This window comes from Streptopelia decaocto (genome assembly GCF_964273445.1).
Source record: "Streptopelia decaocto genome assembly, chromosome: 3".
NCBI classification, from domain to species: Eukaryota; Metazoa; Chordata; class Aves; order Columbiformes; family Columbidae; genus Streptopelia; species Streptopelia decaocto.
The window spans coordinates 37,541,515-37,553,588 of record NC_138656.1 but is presented as its reverse complement, the minus strand read 5'-3'; the positions used below and the strand labels follow the sequence as shown (position 1 = coordinate 37,553,588).

The 12,074-nt window shown below is 39.7% G+C and overlaps 1 protein-coding gene across 1 annotated transcript; it reads right to left on the bottom strand.

Annotated features, from left to right (window-relative positions):
* Positions 1-4,967: 4,967 nt before the first annotated feature.
* On the bottom strand, positions 4,968-10,372 carry DPY30 (dpy-30 histone methyltransferase complex regulatory subunit). The gene is made up of 5 exons (XM_082050145.1): positions 10,215-10,372; positions 9,599-9,670; positions 9,466-9,513; positions 8,075-8,217; positions 4,968-5,262 (listed from the first exon to the last, which is right to left on the bottom strand). Exons 2-5 carry the CDS (start codon positions 9,632-9,634, stop codon positions 5,190-5,192), a joined length of 300 nt encoding a protein of 99 aa, XP_081906271.1. The 5' UTR covers positions 9,635-9,670; positions 10,215-10,372; the 3' UTR covers positions 4,968-5,189.
* Positions 10,373-12,074: the final 1,702 nt, after the last annotated feature.

Genomic DNA, 12,074 nt, shown 5'->3' with positions numbered 1-12,074 from the left:
TAACATAAATGAAAGAGGCAGAAACAGAGAAGCAGGCAGCTCTTCAGTTAAATAGAACATGGCGATGCTGGGCTTCCTGGTGCTCAGGACATGGAGGTATGGAAGTGTTCTAGCCACAGGCTGATAAACTGGCCTGAGCTTTCAGTGAATGCTGTGAAGCATGGCTGAGGTTGGGAGATCCTCCTGCTTTGTCTGTAGTTCTTCTGAGCACTGTACAGGGAGAGGTAACAGGAGTACTTAACTGTTCAGAACTATTTCAGTCATTTTTCCCTGAGGTGCAGGGGAAGGTTGACACAACGCATGGACAGATTCCCCCAAGTCAGCATACTGTGAAGCACAGGCCACTGCTACACATGTGTATCTGTGGGCAATTTGTTGCTTACCTGGAAGAAAAGCATGAAGGCAGATTGTGGCAAGAGTGACTTGCCAGTTAGTGTGCCCTTAGCATGCAGTTTTCCTTGAGTAATATCTGGTGCCCAGCTTGGCTGGCACATGGTGCAGCTTTAAAGGTCTGTTACTTTCTTGTTTTTTGCTCTTGTTCTCCCCTTGCACATGGTTTATTTTGCCTTTGTTCCTATAATGTTTTTCACATTATCCACTTCCTGTCTCCTCCCTTCTCAGGAAGCTCTTCACCACCACTGTTACTCTAGGTTTTTCTCTTTACAAACTGTCATTCTCCATCCAAGGAACCTGCTGTTTCTAGCAGTCTACTGTTAAAAGCAGGTCCCCCCTTAGAAGGGGAATATCTGCACTTCCTGCATAACAGCATCTGAGATAATATCAGTGGGTAATTGTCCATCTCGTAATCCATCTTCCTCAGTGTACAACAAAGGAAAAGGAAGTCCATATTCTCTCCAGGAGATACTTCTCAACCATCCAACAGCCTTTTATCAATTTAGGCTCCTCTCAAAAAAATGGCTTATTATGCACAGTTGCAAAACAAACTTTGAGAGAGAAAAGCATGTTAGGAAAAGGAATATGACACATCCATAGTCAGTGTTGCACTAGCACTGCTATAAACTGCCCTGTAGTTATTCACACAGCATTTACACTTGAAGTCCTCAGTTAAAACTGTACTTGAATAGTGAACATTAGCAGAAGCACTGCTGATACTTTTTTTCATCACGGTAAAATGCCTCTTTCTGTAACAGCTGGCATTCTGCACTTCTGTGATCTAGGCTACGCAGTCACTCTTAAAATTAATACTGACTATGAAATAGAATAGGGAACACTGGCTGAGGCTTGGCTAAGAATAATTTGTTACATAATTAGTACAATGATAAGAATAAATCAAAACCTGTATTCTATCAAGCATGGTAGGCATAGGGATTCTTCTCGTGTTTCCTTTCTAACATACTGGTTTCAACTGCTTGTATCTTTCAGAATTTTTCAGATTTTTCATTTGTTTGAAAGCAGCTGGTTTGTTACTAGAAAGCCTGATGAGGAGAGAGAAGTTCTTTTGATTAGACTGCATTTACAATAGGAACAGCACTTCAGAAAATAAAATAAATGGATAGCTCAGAGACCTGTACTGGTTTTGAATAAAGCCTTTGATAAATCAGAGATTTAAAAAACAAAAGTGAGAAAATAAAAAAAGAGAGATTTGGCAAGTCAAACTATATTTTTAGGTGGTAGCAGGCTTCAGAATAGGTGGATGTAGAACCCTTTGATCGGAATTGCTTTTTGTGGGAAATCCTTTCTTCTGTCACTGTCCCCTTCAAGGTAAAAGATAATGTTCACAGTGGAAGCATTTATAAAAGGCAGACTTCAAAATACTGCATATGAGTCATAGATAATTCTTTCACAGTTACTGAATAGTAACTTCTGGATATTGGCTCTAAAATAGTCATCTTGGAAGATGTGCCGTGGTGTGAACAAGGTATTCAGTTTTATTTTCTGCTTAATTTTACTGCCCTTCAGAGCATATACTGACCTGGTTACTTAGGGTAGTGTGGACAAAACTGAAAAATAATCATTCAAGAATCAAGAGATAATGGTTTTCAGCTATTTAGCAGTAGTCTGTCATACATCTAAAGTTGCTGTTTTCATGTATTTCTTCAAGCTTTTGTTCTATATCTCTTAATAACCTGTAGCCCTTTACATCTATTCTCCATTTTCTTGACGAGTTCCTAATTTTTAAATGTAACATCATTTGGTTTTTAATTTGTACTTCAAAATTAAAGACATTTATTTTTAAGCCCCCAGAACTCATGTTTCCTGTGGAAAAATAGTACTTCTTTTCTGGGTTAAATTGGGATAGCAAGCATCTGTCAAGTTTCTTCACAGAATCTGCATTGTTTTGTAGTAGGGCAAATTGAAAACAAATAAATACTTTGAAAAATTGGACTTTATCGTTACTTCTGTAACTTTGATAATTGAATTATTTGGATATGATCTGACTATTCAGATAGTAATTTGGTATCTCCTTCCTGTTACAGAGTATTCTCTATGCAGCAGATCCTAATTAGTGAAGCCAATTTAACAAACAAAGGAATATAGTTGCACTTTTCTTATTGACTTGTCACGCCCTTGCAAGAATCGCTAAAATTTCTCTCTTAGAGCTGGTGAATTCACTGCTGCTAGTAACATTTCAACTTATTTTCTTGGAGGAAGCTGCCCGGAAAAGCTGCTGTAGTGAATCTTCTAACATCATCACCTTATCAACCTGTCTCTCTCATTCTCTTGAACTGGGTGAGATGGGAAGGACAACAGCAGGCGACACTGTGTACCAAACAGCGGCTCCAACAGCTGAGCAGGCGGCATGCTGCTGGCAGGGACAGCTCACCTTAAGACTCATTCTTTGAGATTCTAGGTTGATGCAAGAGCTGTGCAGAAAGCCAGCATGTTTCCAAGCTTTTGCACAGCTGCCTGGAGGGTATTACTGTAAGGTGAGAAATCTGATTTTATTCTGAGTTCAGACATGGTGACATAGGAAAATTGCTCTGTCTAGGAAAGATTAATAGTTGAGCTGTTTCTTTTTGTATGGTCTTGCACAAATTCTCAACATAGAAATGAGGGATCAACATAGATTATATTTTCACATGTAACAATTCTTACAATCTTGTGATGTTGTCACCTATTCCAAAACCTCAGAATGCTCCTTTAGCAATAAAAATAGCACTACCAAGTCTTTATGGTGTCTCCTCATCTTCACTTAGATGTTATTATTCATTCTAGAAACAAAACACTGCTGTTAAAATCCTTTCAGTGTCTTTTTAAAGTGTCAGTGTTTGATGGAGACTATGTTCACCACAACACAAAAGAATTAGTAATCTCATTCCACAATTTTTGTACGTATTCCAAAATAGAACTTTTTAGGTTTCATTTTGGGTTTGCAGGTTTCTTCCCCCCATAACCCCCTTTTTTTTCCCCTCTCCCAATCTTACTGCTCTTGGACTACACTAATTCAGTGTTTCTCTTTTAGCATATTAAGAAATATGTAAAATATTGAGAGCCTTCCTCCTAGGAGTAATAGCCAGATCTCATTCCAGCCCCTACAAGCTAGCAGACTATTGAAAAGTTAAGTTTTTCCTCTGAAGTATCTATTTTCTGGCCACTTTTATGCCCATGTATCTAAGCTACTAAAGAAGCAATGCTATGTTAAAACCAAGAAATCTTCATATTACCATAAGGAAGTCATCTAGATGTCAGGACAACTGAGGTAAAATATTATTTGTGCAGTGGGGGACATGAATATACTGCAAACACAGTATATGTCTTCATGTCATAGGTACAAGTCAAATGAGAATCTTAAGTCGCTCCTTTTGTGAATTTATGCATAATTACAAAAAAAAAGTAGCCTTTAATCTCTTTCAGAAAAAAACCTCCAACCCTTGCAGCAACAAATTTAACTTACAAGGCTTTGACGGCTTGCTATGTTAAAGCAGTAAAACAAGAAACACGGAATGGAGATGGAAATGGTAAGATGGCAATACTGAAGCTTATTTGAATAAAAATTTAGGATTTTAATTAACTGAGCAATTCTTGGAAGCCAAATTTACCATTTCTGTGAGTGTCAAACAAATTATGTTAATTCTCCCAGTCTATTAAAAACTGGGCTATGCTTAATCTGCATTCCAATATCCAGTGCTACTGAATAACATTGATTATGCTCCCTAGTACAAGTTTCAGAAGACAAAAATGGGAATTCTGAGGGCTGTGACCAGTCCCTGTACACATTACCAATAACCTAGTGAGCCAGTTCTCCAGTTACAATATTCATATTTTCACAGACATTTGCTGATATTTTTTTCAAAGCATGTTGTTTACTGTCTTAATTGTGTCTTTTTCTTCTGATCCCCAGTCTTCTGTTGCAGCTTCTTATATTGTACCCTGAGGCCTGTGGCCCTTACCCCTACTGAGGAGACTACAGGAAAAAAATTAAAAAGAGCCGGTCAGACAAAGACAGTAAGAATAGAAAAAGCAAACAGTGGTGTTAGTAAACTTAAGGTGGGGGGGGAAATCAGAAGATTTAGTATTTTACTGCATAGATTATTTTTGACAGAGAAAGACTGCTCCAACTAGGGGTAGCAATACAGTGAATTACAGAACCTTTTAAAATCCCTTCAAACTTTATTCTGTATTTCAGTAGAATCCAGCACAGTACACCAGTCACAGGAGATCAGTAACAAATACTAAATAGCACACCTCATTCATATAAATATTTGAAATGCTGGACACTGTCTGCAGGTGACCTGTTCTGCTGCTAAACATACTTGTTTTAACTAAACCCTTTTCCTAGTGTTTGGAAGCAACATCTCCCCTCTCTATCTAATCAATCCATCCTCAAAATAAATTCTAACTGCTCTTAATTCCTTTGCCTTCTGTTTAGGCACCTTGCATGTGAAGGGTGCTGTATAAAATCAACATTACCACTCATGTGATTCCCATAATAAGTTATTCCCCTTTGTTTCATGCATTCAGGTGATGGAACCCCACAGAATTATCCAAACTTTCATCATCAGTAGTGTAGTTTCAGTACTTTATTTTGAAAGTCTCTTAATAGCTGGTCTAAAACAAGCGAACAAATGAAATGTAAAGTGTTCTTTATTAAATAACTCAAAAGATAAAGTAAATTGTGCTATTAAGAAAGACAACATCATGGTTCCAAAGGATTTTTACAGCAGAAAACAAATTGCGGCAAATGAGCATTTCAGTCTAGCAGCCAAATTGTCCTCATTTTTATGGAGTTAATTTCGGTCCTCAAATTGTGACTTGTTTTTTAAAAGATATGCTGCTAGAAATTCAATGGGATTTGGTGGTCTGTAAAGAAAAAAGTATATCAAAAGCAATTATTTTTTGTTATATAAAATTAGGCAGCTGAAGAACTAATCACCTTTCCTGAAAAGCAATGTAACTCCTCCCAAACCCATATGAGCATTGATTTAAGGATGGCCAACTATTGATTTACCCTATAAATTTCCAGTTTATGTCTCATGAATAAGTTTTTAATGAGTCTTAGTCACCATTCTAAATTGCTAATACAGTTAAGCCTACAACTAGTTAATCCTACAATCCTATGCTCTGTAAGCATGAATACTGTATGTACATCATCAGAAGTTACATGCATTTGCTATTTCTTTAACTTGTGCTATTTAAATTTAAGTTAATCTGTCAGTGCTTTCTTGCTTTATTTTCTTGAAATGGTTACTGCATTAGAATTGTTTTCATGGTTTCCAGTAACTGCTGTTTCTTTTTAAATGAACACAACAAAAACTCCCAAATTTGAGAAGGGTTGTAACTTGCAAGCAGTCGGTAATGCACGCTTCTGGTCACTGGCCTTAGTCTAGGAGTTTTTGTTTTAAAAGCTCCTTCAGCTTCAGTGCATGAATCCTGCTAATCTAGATTCTGTCTGCAGAATAAATGCCATGCTTACTTATTCCACACTGGGTCAGACCAAAGGTCCTGGTAGTGAGCAAATATGCCTATAAGGAACATAAATAATGGAAGACATGCACAGAGGTACTTCTCTGGACCATCTTCTTGGCCTCCAAGCATGTACAGTTAACCAGCTTCCTGAACTAGCACCTTTAATAGTCCTGGTGAATTCCTCTGCAACCTTGACCAGTTGCCCCTTGAGCCCAAACAATATGTCTTCAACCTGATGCAAGTTTTATAGCTTAGTTATGGAATCTGGGAAGAATCATCTCCTTTTGTTCCTTATGAATTTTCTACCTCATAGCTTAATTTGATTACCGTATCAGAACAGATGATAAACAATCCATCCCAATATAGAACCTCCATGCTATTAATGACTTAACAGACTGCTAATATATTGTGTCTCAGAAACCTCTCTTCCAGGTTGAAGTATCATCCATTCAGTCACTCCCTATACAGATATCATCCCATACTTTACAGTCAATCAACTGAAACCAAACAAAAGACAAAACCCCCAACCTATTCAATAAAACTCAGTATCATGAACAAATCTTGTCAGCCACTTTTTCAAATAGCTATACGTGATCATTTCCAGGATTCCAGCATTGAGCTCATTTCACTATAAAAATTCACTGTTTACTTCTACCCTCTTCCAACCAGTTCCTTGTCCATATGGAGGCTTTTTCATTAATCCCACAGTAACTTACGCTTTTTAAAAGCATTAGTGAATGACTGTGCTAGAAACCTTTTGGAAATTTAAGACTGTATAAATTAGATTTGTGTTTATGTGTCCTCATTGACTCCTTCAGTGAACTCCAAGAGACTTAGGAGCCCTGACATAAGTTGTGTTGACTCCTCCCAAGTATGTCATTTATCCATATGCTCGCTATCTTGGAAAACAGCTTCTACTGAATTCAAGGCACAGTCATCAGCTGTATTGGGCTAACATCTCTATATTCCTTAGAAAAAAAATTAACATCCATTAGTTACTTTCCAGTTCCTATTTTAAGCACAAGATTATACAGCAGAGCTGTAGTTCAGCTTTGGCACCCCTGAGGTTTTAATATGCTCAACTGAATAGCCAGTTTGACCTTGGCAGTTTGATACTGTTAGGTTTTTTCCTATACGTTCCCCAACCTCTTCTATTAATGTTCCAATTTCACTCCTGTGATGAGTCCCCATAAAGAACAGCTCCTTCCATAGTGAAGAAAGATTAAAAGAAAAAAAAAAAAAAGTTTGTCTGCTTTGTGTGTAGCAGAAGTATGCAAACTGTAAGTATTGGGTATCCACCTCAAGGCTGTGTTTTACATTAAGTCCGCAGCAGAACTCCAACAGATGTCAATGGAAGGTCTGTACACTCAGATGTACACACTTTCCTAGGTGCTCTTTTGCCTTATTAGCTGTCTGTACAATGCAGTTCAAATTCACAGCTCCTTTGGAGATTAAGACATTGCTGATGGTTGTTCTGGCTGTAGATACTGCAATGCGACTATGGTCATCCATACCAGCTTTTGATAATGTTATCTTGGCAAAATTGAGAAATGGTTACATGTGATATGACTCACCAATAGTTTGGATATACCAAAAGGCTAGAAACTCATTTGGATAAGATGAACGACTGTTTGCTATTATTAAACAATACCTTCCTACATTGACTGATAAGAGATTTGGGGAATCTTGATAGCATAATCTTTACTCAAAGGATAAACTATCAGTTTGCTTCTTACTGTGTTGACAGGCTCATCCTTTATAAAGTGTTTTAATCTCCAACAAAGATGCACATCAGGCCTGTCTGGTTGGTCTGTCTTTCTTTCAAATGGCAAGAGAACTCTTTACAATTTCACACTACAAAAATCTTGTTCAAAACTAGAACAACTTGCTTTGCTTCTATAAGGTGAAATTTTGTGACAAAATTAAAAAAAAAAAAAAACATCAGTCCAAAACCTTTGCAGTAGCATACCTCGTTGTGAGAGCACAAATTCAATAAATAACTCTTATCATGCCATATGCACCCAAGTGAGGAACACATCATGCATAGCCAATCATAGTAATCATCAGTTCATAAACCTGTTGTAATGACTTTTTTACAACTAGCAAAACCACATCTGGTATGCAGGGTCACTGAACAACTGACATACTACCCAAGTTTGAGACCTATGTTTTTCTTAAGAACAGAAGGAACACTGAAGCATCTTACCTCTCTTTTGCAAGAACAGCAAGTCCCTGGAGCAAGATAGGTACAACTGTCTGATCTAAGTAGGCACGTGTGGGTAGTGACTGAAGATCCACCTTCTGCTTCGATGTCTTCTCTGCATTTATTTTCTCATTTTCTACTATCCTCTGAAGTAGGAAAAAAAAAAAAAGTAGTGAGTGAACATTGCTAATAGCAGACACATCTACTTTGGGGTATGAGTGCAAAGTACCCATTTCTCTGCAATTCACTGGTCCTAACTTCTTTACATCTTGTAAGAAAATGTAAGTGTGTATTTTTCCTTGCACAAAAATCTAGTCCAGAGGAGCCTTCTGTTAAATTCTTATGTTTGGGAGAAATATTGTTAGGAAGTCATAGGTTTTCCAAAACAGAAGACACCCAGTGGATCACTGTTATTTCTGCTTTTGCATTCACATTTAAATTCTACACCACGGAGACAGGAATGATGACTAACAAGAGTGGTCCAAGTTAAATGGTTCCTGTATGCATGCAATTCTAACACAAAATGTTAAAACCACTAGAAATTCAGGTGAAGTCTGACAGAGAAGACTCTGTTAAAACTCAAGCACTTTGAGATTGTGCTCTATTAAAGCACAGATGGAAAAATTAAGAAAACACACCCAAAATGCTTTCAGGTGCATTTTGGTCAAAAAAAGTGTGGCATCACCTTACACCATTAACTGTAGTTCAAAAAGGACACCCTGCCACTGTCAGTAAACCAAAGGTGCTCAACATAACACACACACACATCTACCCATATGAGATCAACGTATTCAACGCGTTCTGGTTCTGTAGTGGAAGCTGAAATGTACAGGCAGGCAGTTATCAGAGAGAATAGTCGCAAAGGACATTTTTTAGAAGTTTCTGCAAAAGCTTTGCATAGAGTAGAAGCTTATAATGGAGACTGAAGGCTTTAATGAGGAAGAGTAAACAAATGTCATATAGTTATTATTCTAACCCACACTGTTACCAACAATGAAGACAACAGATTGTACCTGCTTTTTCTTGGCGTAATTAAAGACAGCTTGGATTATTCCAATACAATATTTCTATTTACAAGAATATTTAAAAAATTCATCCCTTTGATACTTTTATAGAAATCCCAGCAACTCCTCCTTTTCCCCTCCCTGTAATAAAAGTCTGGCTGGCTTTTTGTTGCATATTAATGGAACATCACATACTTCAAAAAAAACCCATGTCGCTAAAATGTTCATTATTACTTCAGTCCCATTTAGTATAATGCAAGCAACACAACAGAAAATATGTTAATTAACAGCCAGTTATGCAAGACACTAGTATCTGTTGGTATAGTTTCCATCTAACTTTCTTGGGAACATTACATTTGCTAAGGTCAGACTCAAGACAAAATTTGTTACCTCTACATTTTCAGTAAGACCATATTCAGAATGGGGATTTTCTGGAACCTGTAAAATAACACATGGTCAGCAAAGTGGAAATGCTCCTTTTTACAGATGTAGCACGATGCACATAAAACATTTTTTGCATTACCTGAGGCTGTCCTTCCATAATCTGTTCTGCCTCCATGCTGAGAAAAGTGGAATTTGCTGGATGTACAGTAATCTTGGAAAGCAATAAAAAAGCAGGTCAGCAGGCTGAGATGCAGACAAGTGTTAGCTGACAGATATTGCATCATTTGGTTACTAAGGCGCAGTTACTAGAGAGCAAACGGAGTTCCGCTGCGCTCCCCCGCTGCCAAATTCGTGCACGTTTTTCCCGCACACTGAACCGAGAAGCGTCATAAGGTTCGCGTTACGCCCGCTGAATAAAACGGCACCGGGATTACAAAACGCGCCATTCGTCATTTAAAACAACGGTCCCAAGCGCCGGTCCGCCCCCCTGTCCGGCCGGGAGCGCCCGCGGGAAGGCGGAGACACCCCCGTTCCCTCCCTCCTTCTTTTCTCCCTTGCCGCACGCCTGCCCGCCGCGCCGCCCCACGGCGCCAGTGCCCCGGGACCCGCCGCCGGCCGGGCCGGGCTGGGACCCCGCCGTACTGCACCGCCCCGCGGGCCACGTGCGGACGCCGCCGGGGCGCGGCCCCGGCCATAACGCAATCACCACCGCGGGGAAGAGGCGGCCACCCCGCTTCCCCCAGCGCTGCTCTCACCCGCCGGTGTGACCGGGGCTCAACTGGGCACCTGCAGCCTCTCCACAGCAACCAGAGCCGCCGGCGGAGCTGTCGTAAACTGTTTTCACGTAAGTGAAACAGTCGCGTTTCGCCGATTAACCCCGGCGAACTGCGCCTGCGCACACGAGGCCCCGCCCACCCCTGGGAGCCGGCCTGCCGGGAGGAGGAAAACAGAGGGGAGGTTCGCGCGGGCGCTGTGTGATGTCATCCATGGGCGGGGCCTTGTATCTTCTCAGCCTCCTCCCCATTGGCGGGTGGGCGCGTGGAGGCGGTTCGCTGGGCGGGGCGGGGCGCGCGGCGGTTGTTCAACGGTAGAGAGAGGGGCAGAGGGGCGGCTGGCTGAGGAGGGCGTATTGGTGCCTGTTGTAGGGTCTGGCCGGTCTCCATCCGTATTTGAGGCGTCTGATAAGGTAGTCGGTATTACGCTAAGCGGCTCTGACTGAGGCTTTTTCTTTTTATATAGAGTAATTTTCCTCACCGAAGCAGAGGCTCTGTCCTGGCTTTGAGGTGTAACCCGAGGAGCCTTGGTTAAGGCCAGGTGTGGGGGAGCAGGCAGGTAATTCTGCTTGTAGGCATCTTGTCGGAACTAAAACTGGCAGGATGTTTCTGTTCTCCAAGCAAGCCTTTGAAAAACACCGTCCCTTGAAAGTTTTGTGGTACAGAAACCTAATCAATGCAGTTTGACATCTGAGGAGTTCACTGGGATGTTTATAACTTTGCTGAAGCTAACTTTGGACTAAAAAGGGGGGGTTGTTAGTAAAATAACCTTTTGGAACTCCGTAGAGTACAGATTGCAAAACAATGTTGGCCATTAATTTTGCCTAGTTGTCTTTGTGTTAAGAAAAATGCAGCTGCTCAGCTTTCTCTATGTGTCAGCTTTAATCATCATGTCTTCACATGAAGCTATCAATAAATGAAAAATCTACTGCTTTTTTGTTGCTGTGCTGCTACAAATTGCACCAGTGTTTGAACATCTATGCCTGGCTTTTTTTTCTTTTTCCATTGGGAATTCTGTGTGTGGTAGCATCACTTGTGCTGATAGATTTAAAACTCCTTTAGAACCTTTTTATTTCTGAGAAAGTAGTTATATTCCTGTAGTGGGTTTTTTTTTGAGAAAATAAACTTCTTTGTTGTTTTACAACAATCGGTCTATTTCTTTTTTCATATGCATTGTTGTCACTGCAGCAAGAATGATGTAGCTGATGCTCTTAAAAGATCAACAGTATAGACAAACAAATGCCATGTTCTTCTTAGAATATTCTCTGATGTAATAATAGGACTGCAATGAAGTGTGTTTACATCAGTGAATTTGAAACAATGTTTACAGAACTGACAGCGTTATCAGTGTGATAAGCAGGCTCAAAAACTGTGGTGCAGTCTGTCCCAGATTTGATACTCAACTGAAGGACCTGCAAATGTAGCTGTCTGTGTCAATTCACATAACTAGTTCTGGCAACCTTAGATGGTGTCAAGGAAGCTAGGTGAAAACACAGAAGGCAAAATCCCGAGATTTTTTTTCCTAAAACTTAAAACAGGACTGTAAGTAAATTCTTAATGTGAATAAGTATAAGCTGTTAATTCCATTTTGAGTCTCTATTTTTTTTTCCACAATATTCTTTAAAATGTCATTGCTAGAACTATATGTAAAATAACTGAATTTTTTGTAGCAATGGCTACCAAGAAAAATCAATGCTTTTACTCCTAGCCCCCTGTTTCCCCTTTTATACATTCTCTGTTGCATTCAGCTTTTGCTATAATGTGCTGGGAGTGAGAAAATGTTTCCTAACTAAACCTTCTGTGCAACGGTAAGCTGTGTTGACAGCGTAGTTGCACCTTCCT

Bases quoted from the DNA above. Each gene is read 5' to 3' on its own strand.
- DPY30 (XM_082050145.1), bottom strand. From the start codon at position 9,634: ATGGAGGCAGAACAGATTATGGAAGGACAGCCTCAG. The intron at 8,218-9,465 runs GTAACAAATTTT...TTCCTACTTCAG, and splicing joins GTCTTACTGAAAATGTAGAG to AGGATAGTAGAAAATGAGAA. The intron at 5,263-8,074 runs GTAAGATGCTTC...TTTTCTTTACAG, and splicing joins GCTGTTCTTGCAAAAGAGAG to ACCACCAAATCCCATTGAAT.